Source organism: Oryx dammah, unplaced genomic scaffold, assembly GCF_014754425.2.
Source record: "Oryx dammah isolate SB20612 unplaced genomic scaffold, SCBI_Odam_1.1 HiC_scaffold_29, whole genome shotgun sequence".
Lineage (NCBI taxonomy): Eukaryota > Metazoa > Chordata > Mammalia > Artiodactyla > Bovidae > Oryx > Oryx dammah.
The window spans coordinates 9,387,655-9,404,651 of NW_024070213.1; the positions used below are offsets into that span (position 1 = coordinate 9,387,655).

The 16,997-nt window shown below is 47.7% G+C and overlaps 1 protein-coding gene across 1 annotated transcript; it reads right to left on the bottom strand.

The window, feature by feature from the left end:
• Positions 1–2,016: 2,016 nt before the first annotated feature.
• On the bottom strand, positions 2,017–8,113 carry LOC120857653 (DNA dC->dU-editing enzyme APOBEC-3C-like). The gene is made up of 4 exons (XM_040233326.1): positions 7,776–8,113; positions 6,087–6,243; positions 2,320–2,599; positions 2,017–2,135 (listed from the first exon to the last, which is right to left on the bottom strand). Exons 1-4 carry the CDS (start codon positions 7,787–7,789, stop codon positions 2,017–2,019), a joined length of 570 nt encoding a protein of 189 aa, XP_040089260.1. The 5' UTR covers positions 7,790–8,113.
• Positions 8,114–16,997: the final 8,884 nt, after the last annotated feature.

The following is a 16,997-nucleotide window of genomic DNA, read 5'->3' on the forward strand; positions in this document are numbered from 1 at the left end:
CGAGCTATGGTCTCTGATCTGACTCCTGGCGGCTCTTCCACTTTCTGTTCTGCTTTTGGGAGAATCTCTGATCATCTCAATCCTCCCATGCCCAATCCTACTTTTTCCCCTAAAGGCTTATTTAAATGTAAACTTAATCATTAACTCCCCCCCCACCGAAACACACTCTCCATCACCATCCTCCGCGCTTCATCGCTGGCAGCAATGTGGGAATGGGACCAGGAATGAGCAGAGTGAGCACGGGCTGTGATGATGTCAGAGTGACGGTGGGGTGAGGGTGGGGTTGTGGGGGCACCAAGGTCTGGAATGGAAGCAGACGAGTCAGGGTCAAGGTGTGGGGGCATAACCTGGAGAGAGACACACAGTGCTCTCTGTGTGTCAGTGTATCACTGTGCTGTCACTGCGCCCGCTCAGCTCAGAGATGCCCTTGGTCATTGAAGGGGCTGAACTGTGAGCCCCAAATCCATATTCTGAGGTCCCCACTTCCACTTCCTCAAAATGTGACCGTAACTGAAACAGGACCTTGAAGGCAGTGATTGAATTAAGAGCAAGCTCTTAGGGCAGGGGTCCCCAGCCTCTGGGCCATGGACTGGTACCTGTCTGTAGACTGTTAGAATGGGTCTGCACAGCAGAAGGTGAGCGGTGGGCAAGTGAGCAAAGCTTTATCTGTATTTACAACCGCTTCCCATCGCTCACATTACTGCCTGAGCTCCGCGTCCCATCAGGTCAGGGGCAGCATTAGACTCTCATAGAAGCACAAATAGGGCTTCCCAGGTGCCATTAGTGGTATAGAACCCCCTGCCAATGCAGGAGCCGGAAGAGACTTGGGTTCAGTCCCTGAGTTGGGAAGATCTCCTGCAGGAGGGCTTGGCAATCCACTCCAGTGTTCTTGCATGGAGAATCCTATGGAGAGAGGAGCCCGGCGGGCTGCAGTCCATGGGGTGGCAAAGAGTTGGAAATGATTGAAGCAACTTAGCTCGCACATACAGGAGTGCACACCCTACTGTGAACTGTGCAATCAAGGGACCTAGGTTGCATGCTCTTTATGAGAATCATCCCCAAATCATCCTCTTCTCAACCTTCCGGTCCATGGAAAAACATTGTCTTCCATGAAACTGGTTCCTGGTGCCAAAAAGGTTGGGGACCACTGTCTTAGGGTGACTCTTACTCCGATCTGACTGATGTCCTTATGTGTGCTAAGTTGCTTCAGTCGTGTCCGACTCTTTACAACAGTACGGTCTGTAGCCCGCTGGGCTCCTCTGGCCAGAGGATTCTCCAGACAAGAATACTGGAGTGGGCTGCCATGCCCTTCTCCAGGGGATCTTCCTGACCCAGGGATTGAAACTGCATCTCCAAGGTCTCCTGCGTTGGCAGGCAGGTTCTTTACCACTAGCGCCAGCTGGGAAGCCCCAACATCCTTATAAGCAGAGGAGATTGGGACACACAGAGGGACACCAGGGGCTCCCCAGAGGTCATGCACAGAAGAAATGCCATCTGAGGACACAGCAAGAAGGCAGCCACCTGCGGCCAAGGAGAGAGGCTGCAGGAAAACCCAGCCTACCATCACCTTGGGCTTGGACTTTTAGCCTCCATGACAGCGAGAAAAAGAAATGCCTCTTGTTAAGTCACTCAGTCTGTGGAGTTTCGTTGCCGATGCCCTAGTGAACGAATACAGTCACTCCCATCAGGAATCCTCGTTCTCTGATTAGTCAGGTCAGGCTTCAAGGTTGTTGTTTCAAATCTCATTTTCACATGTATACATGTTCACACCCACTTATGTTCAATTCAGTAACAAAGTTGGGTCAGCGCGTGAGATGGGAGGAGGCGTGGGCCCCCTTGCTGGAGGAGAGGGAGATGCTGGGGGAAGAAAGGGGAGAGGACCGAGGAAAGACAGCGTGGTTCAAGGGCAGGGGGCCAGCAGGACCAGGGGAAAGAGGAGGCTGAGAAGGGAGGTGACGGTGGGCGGAGGTGAGGGGGAGGCAGTGGGTCGGGGTAAGGGGCAGGCTAAGGAAGCCCTCACCCGAGAATGTCCTCAAGCTCTGCAACCAGCAGCTGATAATTTCTCTTCAGTTTCTTCCAAGGCCTGAAGGGCCTCCTCTGACTGTATACAAACTTTTCCCAACAGTATTTGAATTCTGAGATAAAGAGGAAAGCAGAGCTGTCTGAGCTGGGCCTGTCCTCTGCTGGCCCTCTCCCTGTGCCCTGGGCCCTCCTCCCCGCTCCCCAGGCTCCCCTCCCACTGCCCCCTTCCTTGGGGAGTATTCTAGGCGCCCCCCTATCCCTCCCCTCGCCCAGCCCCCCAGCCCCCTCTGCTCTCACCTCTGTAGGACATAATGTCCACACGGGCTCCCTGGTCGCTCAGCCCGAGCAGCCCGTTCCTGTACCCTGGGTTCTGGAAGTAGTAGAGGCGGGCGGCAAAGATGCTCAGCTTCACATTCTGGTACCTCCCCAGGAAGCCAGCCACCAGCTCCGCGCACTTCATGCAGGGACTCCATGACATGAACCAGGTGATGTGGTAGCACTCGTCAGGGCGCAGCTTCTTGGCGCAGAACCAAGACAGGAAGCGGCGTTCGGTGTGGCAGTGAGTCCCAGCATAGACCTGGGAGAGACAGAGGAGGAAAGCGCGGTTGTTCTTGGCGGCAGAGCGGCCACGTGGCCGGGGCGGGTGGTGGGGGGAGGAGGGGTCAGGGGCTGATGCCCCAGAGGCAGGCGGCTTACTAGTTAGCCTTCCCTTCCATCCGTCCCCTCCATCCTTTTCTTCCTTAGTTGTCCCTTCGCACAGTCATCCATCCTCTCAAGCATTCATTCTACAAGTATCCTGAGTCCAGCTTCGTGCCAGGCCCTCAGGGGTCCAGGCTGGTTCCCTGGGTGCTGTCTGCTAGGAGGCTCACAGAGCTGCCCTGCACCTCAGGGAACCCACCAGCCACACACCTCTACAGAGCACCTGACGTGTGGCTCGAGTGAAGGGAGATGTGTGGCAGGTGTGAAAATACACAGTTCAGGGATTTCCCTGGTGGTCCAGTGGCTAAGACTGCACGCTCTCAATGCAGGGGGGTGGGGTTCAATCCCCGGTCAGGGAACTAGACCCCACAGGCCGCAACTAAAACAGATCCTGAATGCTGTAACTAAAAGAACATGCCACAGCTAAGGCCTGGAGCAGCCAAATAAATAAATAGTAAAAATAAAAAACACAGTTCGTTTCAGTGACTTCGTATGAACAAAAAAGAATGCAGACTATCTCATGAAGTTTTAGATTAGCTATGCATTAGAAAATACGTATAAACATATAGCTTAGATATACAGTCAGTTCTCTGTATCTGAGGGCTGCTCATCTGTGGATTCAACCAACAACCTATTGAAATTATTCAGAAAAAGGAAATTCCAGAAAGTTTCAAAAGGCAAAACTTGAATTTGCCCGGCTGGCAACAATTTACATAACATCTTGTTCCTTCGCTAAGTTGTATCTGACTCTTTATGACCCCATGGACTACAGCATTCCAGGCTTCCCTGTCCTTCACCATCTCCCAGAGTTTGCTCAGAATCATGTCTATTGTGTTGGTGATGCCATCCAACCATCTCATCCTCTGTCATCCCCTTCTCCTCCTGCCCTCAATCTTTCTCAGCATCAGGGTCTTTTCCAGTGAGTCAGCTCTTTGCATCAGGTGGCCAAAGTATTGGAGCTTCAGCGTCAGCCTCAGTCCTTCCAATGAATATTCAGGCTTGATTTCCTTTAGGATTGACTGGTTGGATCTCCTTGCAGTCCAAGGGACTCTCAAGAGTCTTCTCCAGCACAATTTGAAAGCATCAGTTCTTTGGTGCTCAGCCTTCTTTATAATTCAGCTCTCACATCTGTACATGACTACTGAAAAAACCATAGCTTTGACTACACGGACCTTTGTTAGCAAAGAGATGTCTGCTTTTTAATACGCTGTCTAGGCTTGTCATATGCTTTCTTCCAAGCAGCAAGTGTCTTTTAACTTCCTGGCTGCAGTCGCCATCCACACTGGTTTGGGAGCCCAGGAAAATAAAATCTGTCACCGTTTCCCCCTTTCCCCCATCTATTTGCCATCAACTGATGGGACTGGATGCCATGATCTTAGTTTTTTGAAAGCTGAGTTTTAAGCCAGCTTTTTCACTCTCCTCTTTCACTTACATCCACATCGTATTTACAAATGTTTATGTAGCATTTACATTGTATCAGATATCACTTTAGAGATAATCTAAAGTATATGGGAGAATGTGGGTAGTGCAAATGCTATGCCATCTTACATATGGAATTCAGTATCTGCAGATTTTGCTGTTAGCAGGGTTCTTGGAACCAACCTCCTGCTCCATACAGAGGGATGACTGCATTGCCCAATGAAAGTGAAGTCGCTCAGTCGTGTCCGACTCTTTTACCTTATCAATATTAATTTCATCGATTTCTCTTAACCTTTTGAATACTGGGTAGTAGAAAAAGTCAGATGACATGTATGACTTGGATTATATTTTGATGGGGTAATATTGCTATGGTGCACACTCCTACCCCACCCAGCCCATGACAGCTGCCTTCCCCAGGTAGGTTCTGAAAAGGCTGCAGGCGGGTGGGGGACATTTTGCAGGACTGGTGAGATGTTGACACAGGAGCCACAGGACAGTGGACTTATTAGGCACTGCTGATGCTGCAGTGGTCATCCAGGAGACCTGGCCATGTGCTCAGAGCCAGCTGGGGGACAGGCAGGATGAAGGTTGCGGGTCTCCCCTGTGAGATCCCAAGCCCTAGGCACAGAAGCGGAATGGGTGTGGCAGGCGAGGACCCAACCAGCAGAGCAGCTACTAGGGTCTGACTGGCACTGGAACACAATAGACCAGACTTCCTAAACATGTCATTGTTGTTAAGTCACTAAGTCGTGTCCGACTCTTTTGTGACCCCATGGACTGTAGCCCCCCAGGCTCCTCTGTCCATGGGATTTCCCAGGCAAGAATACTGGAGTGGGTTGCCATTCCCTTCTCCAGGGGATCTTCCTGACTCAGGGATGGAACCCATATCTCTTGCATCTCCTCCACTGGCAGGCGGATTCTTTACCGCCAAGCCACCAGGGAGGCCCACATGCTTTCCTCCAAAGCTAAAGGCCAAGCTAGATGACAACTCAGAGACCCAGCACCAGCAGACTCTAAACAAAGCCTGGTGGGATGTCAACCGCTATCCAGTATGAGGTTTCAGGAGCGTCAAGTAGAGACTTCACAGGCCAAGGACTTAGGAAAATGTATGGAAAGACACAGAATTCCCTGAGAGCCTCCAAACGGCATAGGACTGATTACAATTTTTTCCACATTATCAACTGGCTTATGAACCTTTGTATTACCTGTGACAGAGGGACACCATTTGTGGGGCTAAACTTTTATCCCGTTTTTGAAACAGGAACTAGATTGGAACTATTACCCTGGGCAAAGACATTGGACACTATCGCTGCCGTGTGCCTGTGCTTGTCCAACTCTTTGCGATCCCAAGGACTGTAGCCCACCAGGCTCCTCTGTCCATGGAATTTTCCAGGCAAGAATACTGGAGTGGGCTGCCATTTCCTTCTCCAGGGGATCTTCCCAACCCCGGAAAAGAACCCGTGTGTCCCGCATCTTCGGCACTGCAGGCAGATTCTTTACTGCTTGAATCATCCAGAGAGCCCTATCACTGCTATATCTGCATTCTTTTATTTATCTAGGCCCCACCAAACTGCTTGCAGGATCTTAGTTTTCCATGCCCCCTGCCCTGGGAGCACTGAGTCTTAACCACTGGCCCGCCAGGGAAGTCCCTATAACTGCATTTTTGATAAAAACTGGACACACTGCAAAAGGAATTTTCCTAGTATCTGACATAACACAGTCTGAGAACGAATGAATGGCAGTTGTGATTATATCCCCCGGTCATAACTTTGGGAAAACGACTTGTGCAAGGATCCTGAAACTTCGACAGTTTGCCCATCCACTCCCTGTTCCCGGGCTTTTCCTCCCTTGGCAGGACACAATGCCGGCGGCACCTGAATCTGTGCTGCCCGCACTGCAATTCTAAGGCACCAAATAAATGCAATGAGTTTCCTGGGGGCCCGTACCTGGTTATGAAAGACCCCCCAGTCGAAGGAGACAGGTGAGCGGTGTTTCCATCTTTCCACCCGGTAGCAGATGTAGGAGCAGTTCCGCCCATATGCATAGAGTAGGTTGTAAAACTGAAAGTAGAAGGTTTCAGGATCTAACCTCGCCACGTGGTCACTGGAAATAAAAAGAGAAAAGAGAAAATGCAGAGAGGGCCCCCCTCCACTCCTACCTGGACGTTCCTCCCAGCTGGTGTCTCCTGAGTGCAACACCCTGGCCACTCTTGGTGCTCAGCTTCCCAGCAACCCTCCTGGGCCTTGGGAATTTCCTGCTGCCTTTGCAGGCAGGAAGGAAGACTGGGGAAGAGGAGACGATGCTGGGTCAGCAGCGGGGGTGACGCCTCCCCCTGGGGCCCAGGCTCTGATCTTTCCTATAGCACCCTAATCCCCACTCCAGTTTTCCGGCCTACCATTAGTAAAACATTAAAAAAAAGTAATAAAAGCCTCTGCACTACAAAATAATAGCCTTTGACATTTCAGTTCCATTCACCCCTGACTTTTCACTTGTGCATTTGTTTGCTTGTGTAAATTTTTGTTGGAGTAAAGTTATTTTGTAACATTGTGTTAGTTTCTATGGTCTGACAGAGGGAATCAGCTATACACAAGCATGCATCCCCTCTCTTTTGGATTTCCTTCCCATTTAGGTCATCACAGAGCACCCAGTGGAGTTCTCTGAGCTGTAGAGTAGGTTCTCCTTAGTTATCTATTTTATACATGGTATCAATAGTTGTTTCAGTTTTTTAATGTGAGGTTAACACCTAAACTCACCAGCTTAGGCTACTGTTTCAAGTGCTTTCTGTATCTGAACTCATCGACTCCTCCCCCAGAACCCACAGTAGCCAAGCCCATTTTATAGAGGAGGAAGCAGGGACACAGAGGGGGCAAGTAGCCCGCCCAAGTCACACAGCAGTAAGTGATGGAGCCAGGCCAGACCAGGCCATTTCCAGCTGTGCCATCTGTGACCTTGCAGCCGTGTGAAGTCTTGGATGTGGCTTTCTTTCCTACTCACTTTTAAAACAGGAGCATTTCCTCTGATCTTTCCTCGATTCTAGGCTCTTGGTACAGGTATAAACGTGAAGCGTGGTCACCTAAGGTGTGGCCAGGTTGTAAACCATTTAATGGATTTATTTAAACCAATGGTTGTAAATAAAACCATTTATTTTTCTGCTCAGAGCTGAGGTATCCTTGGAAGAAGGGATGTCTCTACTTGCCTCAGAGAAGTATTCTCACACTGTGCTTACAGTGGTCTAAACAGTAGAGAAAATGGATTGGAGTGCTGTAAACACAACCCACCAGCTGCTTCAACCATCCTTTGGCCAAATTCTAAGTGTTCATAGAGGGTGCAGCCCAGCACAGGCGGGAAGGGAACTGGCCCGACAGCATTTCAGACTGGGAGCTGGGCCAGAGGACCCTCAGAGAGGCGTGGAGGTGTGGGAGGGGCCAGTTCAGAAGCAAGAGTGGGCGCCCCATCCCCGGAACAGGGCAGACTCCAAGTGGGAGAGGGTCCTTTCAGAAAAGGTGCCAGAGAGGGGAAAAAGAACGGGGCTGGAGCTGCAGAGACTTCAGGGAGAAGGAGGCTGAGGGACAAGACACAGCCCTAGAGACCTCGGGAGAGGGGGCCCAGTAGACAGAGCGAGTGGGCAGCAGTACCTTATCCAGGGCATCTGGCTGTAGCCTCGGCAGGGTGGTTGCAGCCCTGGCCTTTGTCTTGAGTGCGGGGGCTCCACTTCCTCTCTCAGGACTCTCGGATAGAAAAACCCCTTATCTGTGAGTGACCTCCCAGGCCGGCTCTGCGGAAGCCCGCCCTCCTTCCTGCTTTGGCACCGGGGGTGGGAGGAGGGCCCCGGGTGGGAGGGCCCCCGGGGTGCTTTGCTTCCTCAGGCTCAGACCCACCTTCCCCTGGGCCCTCCCTCTTGGCTGAGCTCAGCCTCTGATGGGGCCAGGCCCCTCCATGGGATAGGACCCGACGTTACTGCAAAGGGAAAGAGAAAGTAAAGATGCCCAAGAGGGGGATGGGCCAGACCCTGGCTGAAGAGAGCAGACCGCGGCCGCTCCCACTGGGGGAGGGCAGGCTGGATCCCTCTCCACCCTACCCCCTCGCCCAGCTCAAATCTGAGCCTAGCTCTACACCTGCCTGTTGAATGAATGGACACCATGAGGGAGTGTGGCCCTTATGAGGAAGGAGATAGGTGGGCTCCAGGTTGGAAATTTACAATAAGCCACCCTTCTGGTTGCATTTCCTGAGATAAGAGATAGGTGGGTTCCAGTTAAGGAATTTACAGGGTCAATAGCCAGTCTTTGACTCCTCCCTCAAGGGAATAATCACGGCAAGGACAATGAAAGGAAAAAAACCTTGTCTGACAGAGGAGACCCTACAAACACACAGAAACTCTCCTTGGAGTCAAGAAAGAAAGTAGAAAAGTATTAGTTGCCTGACTCTTAGCGACCCCATGGACTGTAGCCCGCCAGGCTCCTCGGTCCATGGAATCCTCCAGGCAAGAATACTGGAGTGGGTTGCCATTTCCTTTGCCAGGAGATCTTCCCGACCCAGGGCCACCAGGGAAGCCTTGGAATCAAAAGTCAGAGGATAATTCCAGGCCATGATGAGTCTTGCTCCTCCCAGAAGCCTTCACTTCAAGATCCAACTTGGCTAGGGTGGGCGTGTGCACCCCAGGGGAGGGTCCTGAGACAAATTAACCAGGGAGGACAAAGTAAGGTGATTGGCTTGAGGGAAGACATAAACCTGGAAAACTGCCTTTTATGAAGGATTTATTATAAAGGATTTAAACTTCCCAAAGTTGCTAATTTCTCTCTCTCTGAGCTCAGCCCCGTGCCTTTCTGAATGTACTTTTTCTTTTCAATAAACTTTTTACTTTACTCTTTACCTTCTGCCTCCTTGCCTGAATTCATTCTTGATTAGGCAGGCAAGATTAGGAACCTTAGTCTTACCTGCTGACTCCTGTGGTCCAGGGGTTAGGACTCCTGGTCTGGGAAACGAAGATCTTGCTTCCAGTTGCCGGTTGCTGCCGTTTGCTCCTGACCACATCCGAAATCATTCCCACCTCCAAGTTCCAGCCTGCTTGGTGTTCGGGCTATACAGAGAAGAACAAACCTGACTCCAGGTTGAATCTGTTCCTTTAGCTCGAACCCTTGAGCTCTGTGGCCTGCGCTCAGTCACGCTGGCTCTGCAGCCTTTTAAACCAATGTTGCTTGGAATTTCCCATGGATTCAGGTTCTGGGTCCCACTCTAAAGCAGGGGCGGTGGACGCTGGCCCCAGACTAACCACATGATTTTTTGTAAATAACACTTTATTGGCACTTTTAAAAAGGGGGAAATCAAGGAGTTCCCTGGGGGTCTAGTGGTTAGGATTTGGCACTTTCACCACCATAGTAGGGTTCAATCCGTGATCGGGAATCTAAGATCTTCACATGCCTTGCAGCACAGCCAAAACGAAAAAAAGGGAAAATCAATCAATAAAGATTACTTTAAACACACACACACACACATACATATAAGAATGCTGCCTAGAGCCAGGAATATATGTGACAGACCAGTCTCCAGCCAGTCTCTGACCTTTAAAGGCACTTTCCCATTCACATAGAGATTAAAAGTTGCAGAACAGAAAGTAACAGTTATCTTGTTGGAGGGTTACAGGAACATGGTGACCAGATTTACCTGGATAGCTGCAAGAACAAAGGATTCTCACAACAACCAGCAGCACCCCCTCCCCTTTTAGGATTAAAGAAGTCTGAATTCTAACTCGGATAAGGTGGTTCTTTGGGACACTAATCCACCGTGCTCTGGTCTGTGGGCTTTCCTAATACAGTCACTATTCCTTGCTCTGACACCTCTTCTCTCAATTTATCAGCATATACCGTGGAGAGCAGTACAAGTTTGGACTCAAAAACAGGGCTTCAACATACAAATTTGCACACAGATGTTCACTGTGACAAGTGACACAGACTTTTAGCTCAGACCAGCCTGTGACCCACAAGACTGCTTTGGTTGCCGCCTGGACAATGACGGTGTAATACTGCTCTCAATACGCTAGTTGCTGCTTTACACCCAGAGCTGAAACTGCCCTGCACCTGCTTTCCCAGAGGTCATGTTCATTGCTACAATACCTCACCCGGAGGCCTGGAACATGGCTTGTTTTAGCTGGGCTTTTGCGGCCCTTAGAGGATCAACATCTCCTTGTGGAAATAAAATGCCTTACTTGGCACTCACTGCCAAATTGTTTAAAAAAAAAAAAAAGTTTACCTATTTATTTGGCTGGGCTAGGTCTTAGTTGCAGCATGTGGGATCTAGTTCTCCAACCAGGGATTGAACCTGGGCCCCCTGCCTTGGAAGCTCAGAGTGTTAACCCCTGGACCACCAGGGAAGTTCCCAAGCTATTTTCTAAAGCTCTAGTACCAGCAGACCCTTCCAGGAGAAACAAAAAATACCATTCTGAGAGAGTCAATTCCTAGACAGATTGATAAGAAGTCCAGGGTCCCCAAAGAGGAGAAAGGGGTCTGGGGCTCTCGAAGTGGAGATTAGCGGTCTGGAATCCTCAAGGAGGAGAAAAGGACAAACTTTTTGTCCCTGTACATTCCTTAGTCAATTACACAACTCAGTTTAAACTCTGTACTAGGGATTATACAACAACAATGTATCCGGCTAGAGGACAGTTTCTCCTTCCTGAAAACCTGACTAATCCTAATATTTTAGAATGTATATTATGGGAGTGGGTCTGGAGGATCTTTCTATTGTTAAATTCTAATCTTGTTATCCTAAAATGTAAATTATGGGAGTAGGTCTGGTAAAATTTTCACAAACTTGGGACATTCTTTTGATTCATTGCAATAACTAATTAGAAGGTATATAACTCTATGACCAACTTAGATAGCCTATTAAAAAGCAGAGATATTACTTTGCCAACAAAGGTCCATCTAGTCAAGGCTATGGTTTTTCCAGTGGTCATGTATGGATGTGAGAGTTGAACTGTGAAGAAAGCTGAGCACCAAAGAATTGATGCTTTTGAACTGTGGTGCTGGAGAAGACTGTTGAGAGTCCTTGGACTGCAAGGAGATCCAACCGGTCCATCCCAAAGGAGATCAGCCCTGGGTGTTCATTGGAAGGACTGATGCTGAGGCTGAAACTCCAGTACTTTGGCCACCTCATGCGAAGAGTTGACTCATTGGAAAAGACTCTGATGCTGGAAGGGATTGGGGGCAGGAGGAGAAGGGGATCACAGAGAATGAGATGGTTGGATGGCATCACCGACTCGATGGACATGAGTTTGGGTGGACTCCAGGAGTTGGTGATGGACAGGGAGGCCTGGCGTGCTGCGATTCATGGGATCACAAAGAGTCGGACACGACTGAGCAACTGAACTGAACTGAATTGTACTCCATTGCTAACACTACCAAGGGGGTACTCTTTCTGCCCCTTTCTGATGTCTATGTCAGAAGCTTTCTCTATCCCTTTTATACTTTAATAAAACTCTATTGCTCTGAGCAATCAAGCCTTGTCTCTGGCCCCAGATTGAATTCTTCTCTTCCGGAGGCCAAGAATCCGGCGTCTTTTCGTGGGTCAGCAACAACCTTTCAATTCCCCATATTTTCACCAGTACTGGTGTTATGAGACCTCTCATTTCCCCAACCTGATGAAATGTGAAAAGCTATCTCATTGAGGTTTTATTTTATATTTTCCAGACTTCTAGGGAGACCAAGTGTCTTTTCATAATTTCCTGCCCCTTTCTAGAATTGTTGGTCGCATCCTTTGTCTGTTTTCTAGTAGGAAGTTTGTCTTTCCTTATTGCATTATAAGAATTTTTAAATATTCTGCATAGTAATCCTTTGTCATTTATACACATTGCTGATACTCTCTTCCAATCTGTGACTAGGTTCTTATTCATGAAGTCTTTCCATAGGTAGATGTTTTGATTTTTAATGTTTTCAAATGTATCAGTTTTTCCATGCATGTGTATGATATGAGGCAGATATCTAATTTTTTAAAAAAATTTCATTTCTTGGCCATGCTGCAAGGCATGCAGGATCTTAATTCCCTGACCAGGGCTCAAACCTGTGCCCCACGCAGTGGAAGCTCAGAGTCTTAACCACTGGACTGCCAGAGAAGTCTCAAGAAAATTCTTCTAAGATAGGGAAATAAATATTACATGTCCTGCATTCTTTATTTTGGGCTGTGCTGGTTCTTCGTTGATGCACGGGCTTTTTTCTAGTAGTAGGGGGGAGGGGCTACTCTCTAGCTGCCTTGCAAGGGCTTCTCATTGTGGTGGTTTCTCTGGTTGCAGAGCACAGACTCTAAGGCGTGCAGGCTTCAGCAGTTGCAGCTTGTGGGCTCAATAGCTGCAGCTCCCAGACTCGAGCGCCCAGGCTCAACCAAGAGCTGCAGCTCATGGGCTTAGTTGCTCGGAGGCATGTGGGATCTTCCCAGATGAGGGATCGAACCTGTGTCCCCTCCATTGTCAGGCAGATTCTTAACCACTGAGCCACCAGGGAAGTCCATAAGTCCTATATTCTTTAAGTTTTCCTTGGCGTGAATCTTTGCTAACAATTTAATTATGACTTTTCACATCTATGTTTATAAATAAATATGGTTATAGCTTTTCTTTCTCACATTCTTCTTAGTTTTGAAATCAAGATTATTGTAACAGCTCAAAATCAATTGGGGGAAGTTTAACTTTTTTTTTTTTCTTATTTCTTAAGAAAGTTTAGTTCTGATACTTACAGGGTTGATTGAACTCAGCATAAAACTTTCTGGGCTGCTAACATGACATGATTGCTTTTGTGACCTTTTAAACTAGTAATTGCATTTCTTTAAATGGGTTAGGGTTAATTCATGTGTTCTTTTTCTGTTGGCATAATTTCTATCATTTTTTTCTAGAAAGTTGTTCATTCTGCCTCATTTTTCAGATCTATTGGTGTGTGTTCATAGTATTATCTTCTGACATATACTTCTATAAAAGGTACAGAGACTTTTTATGGTGTCTCTAACTATGACTCCATTTTACTCATAATATAGTTTATTTTTGCTTTCTCTCTTTTTTGAAGCGATTTTTCAGCTTTGTCTGCTTCAATGTACTAGGTTTTGATGTTAATCCTTTTGCTCTTCCCTTTTCTTGAACTGATCACTTAAGCCTCAAATATCAATTTTTTTTTGTTTTCTAATACATGCATATTATGAGATAAATTTTATCTTAAGTACTGTTCAATTATATTCCACAAATTTGCTCTCTATTGTTTTAAATGATTGATGAGTTCTAAATATGTCTTTAACACATGAATTATTTAGCAACGTGCTGGTTTAAGTGAAAGCCGGGATCCAATTCAGATCCTGATGCCCTAGCTTGAACCCACTGGAAATCAATATCCAACTGTCCATTGTACCAGGGACACTCAGGGCTCAGCCTTCATCACATCCCCAAGAGGCAAAAACATCTCACACAAAGTAGAATGAGCATTACGATTTTACTAATGTTCTCGGATAGTTGATGGAGGAGGGTAACACTTCAGGGATGCAGTCATTAGTCAAGGCTCAACCAAGAGTCAGGGCATCTGTGATATACACATTTCATATAAGGACTTCTCTTTTTTCCAGCTTTATTGAGGTATAATTGACAAATACAATTGTATGTATTTAGAATATACAACGTGATGATTTGATACACATATACGCTGTAAAATGATGACCACATTCAAGTTAACACATCCAGAGTCACCTTTTGTATGGTGAGAACTCTTAAGATCTACTTCTAGCAAATTACAAGTTTCCAATACAGGATTATTAACTATAGTCACCATTCTGTATATTACATCCTCAGAACTTACTCATAACTGAAAATTTGTACCCGATGACCAGCATCTCCCCATTTCCCCCACCTCCCCTGGCAACCACCATTATACTGTCTGTCTCTATGAGTCTGACTTTTAAGAAGTGTCACATATGGATGATAACATACTTTGTTTTGTCTTTCTCTGGCTTATTTCATGTAGTATGATGTCATCCACTTTCACCCACATTGTCACAAATGGCAGGATTTTCTTCTTTTTATGACTGAATAATATTTCAGGACATGCATGTGTGTGTTTGCAGTATCTCCTTTATCCACTCTCCCACTGATGGGCACTTTGGTGGTCTCCTTGTCTTGGCTGTTGTGAGCAATGGTGCAGTGAACATGGAATGCCTCACAAAGCTATCTCTCGGACACACTGATTTCATTTCCTTCCAATGTATACCCAGGGATGGGACTCCTGGATCACGTGGCACATATAAGGGTTTCCTACAGAACTCCTACTTTCTGGAATTGTGGGGGCTGCTTAAGCAGTCTTTGTAAGATGCTGCCTTCGTGTCTGATGCTGAAGTCTGCAAGAAAGCAGCTGGCAAGGGAAGACGGATGTAAGTGTGGGTGAATGAGAACAAGCTGGGACTCTCAGTATGAGCTGTGGAGCACACGAGGGTGAACAGAAACCCCTACAGTCATTCTTGCCTCTGACTTCAGTGGTCTGGGTGTCCTGCTGGGGCCCTTCTTCAGCGAGATAAAAATGCGACCAGGGGGATGTGGGAAAGTCCTGGCCGCTGCAGGCACAGTTACTGCTTCACACCAGCGTGCTGAGTCTGGTCACTGCACCAACACGTGAGCACCTAGAAGAGGTGCCACTTCACGTCCTCCCTGGAAACCAGCCAGGATAGTCTTCTCAGGGCCTGGTCCAAAACTTCTGGGAACGGAACTCGGAAATGTCATTTGGCCTGGCCAAGCCCACACATTGCAAAGTTACCACCAGGGGGCAGGATTGGGATTGCATGGAACCTGTAGGATTGACACCAGTGAACAATAGCGAACCCTCCCATCCACAAACATGGTACCTCTCTCTATGTATTTAGGTCTCCTTTACCTTCTCTTGGGCTTCCCTGGTGGCTCAGACAGTAAAGAATCCGCCTGCAATGCAGGAGACCTGGGTTTGACCCCTGGGTTGGGACCCACTCCATTATTCTGGCCTGGAGAATTCCATGCACTATACAGTTGTATAGTCGCAAAGAGTCAGACACGACTGAGCAACTTTCACTGACCCTCTCTTGGGGCTTCCCAGGTGGTTCTAGTGGTAAAGAATCTGCTTGCCAACATAGGAGACACAAGAGATTTGGTTCGATCCCTGGGTCAGGAGGATATCCCGGAGCAGGAAATGGCAACCTGTTCCAGTATTCTTGCCTGGAAAATTCCACAGACAGAGGAGTCGTCAGGCTACAGTCCAAGGGGCTGCAAAGAGTCAGACACACATACATACCTTCTCTTAGCAATGCTGTCGGTGTATGGGTCTCACACAACATTTTTGTGACAATGTTTAATGCTCTGTTTTCAGAGACAGATTTCTAGTAATGGATAACAGCAAACACATGTATACTGCTTACAATGGGTCAGGCACTCTTCATAATATGTGTAGCTATAAATATAAACAAAGGCATTTAAGCCTCACAGCCACCTATGAGGAAGTTCCATTACTGTCTCCATTTTACAAGACAGGACTGAAGCACAGAGGGGACCCTTCTCCAGCGGATCTTCCCGACCCAGGAATCTCCTGCATTGCAGGCGGATTCTTTACCCGCTGAGCTACCAGGGAAGCAAGTAACTTGCCAAGTGTTAGAATCCAGCAGGTGGTGGAGACAGGGTTGGGACCCAGGCAGCTCACTCCAGCTACTCCCAACATTACCCTATTCTACTTGGTAGTAGCTACCAGCATTCACACAAGAGTCCAGCAGCCCCGAAATCAACACTGACGCTCCGTGAATATAAGATTCCATCTGATGTTCAGAGTCATTGAACTGGAGCTTTGAACTACTTCTATGACACAGCGAGGTCTCTTATAACTGCTGTGGGGTGAGGGGACCCTCCTCTCTGTCTTACATTATTCTGTGTTTAGGAAGATTAGCAAGTATTTTCGAGCAAGTCCATGGAAATTCATCTGTAATAGGAAAGCCAGTAGCAAGCTGGTCAAGTCAAATTTTACTGGAAGAAAGAGAGTGAGAGGGATAGGACTTCCCTTCAAGAGAGTAAACAAACACACCATTTTCATCTTGTCCTTAGTGTAACCCAGCAGGATCCCCCAGGCCCCACCCAGTGTCTTCCACCCACCTCTTTCTTGTCTGTAGAAAATCTTTAGCCTCCTAGGTCTTCTTGAGTTCCAAAGAATAAATTTAATTGGAGAAGTGAGAAAATGCTGAAACAAAGGACAACAGTCAAGCAAGACAAAATAATATAATAGTTTAGCCATTAAACAAAATCAAGGGCATTTAGCATCTCCCCAAGGGCTATGGATAATATTCTGAGCCATGTCCCCTGCGCTGTTTTGCAGATACTGAAACCCCCAGCAAATGGAAGAAGTTAACTGTATGTTGCCCATGAGCATGTAGACCCCAGATCAAGTGGAACCAGAAGGTCAATGATGTTGATTCCCAGTTACCTCACAACCCACCATTCAGAAGAATGTCCACGAGCTGATCACGCACTTCATGACCCCCTCCCTCACCCTGTCTCTGAAAATTTTTCCTTTGAAATTCATCGGAGAGTTGGAGTGTTTTGAGCACTGGCTGGCTGCCCTTGCTTGGCATCTGCAATAAGCGCTACTATTTCCTTCATCACGACCGGGTGTCAGTAGATTGCCTTCACTGACTGCGGGTTCATGGACCCAAGTTTGCTTCAGTAACACCAGGAAAATACAAATTAGGACCAGTATGAGCGCTTATCCCCATATAGGATTGGAAAGGATGGATGGGATTGGTTGTACAGACACGAGCAATGAGGAGCCCGAGGGGAACAGAGAATGCCCGAGCCCAGATTCATCAGGACTGTGTTCTTTCCCCTCAGGGCTCGG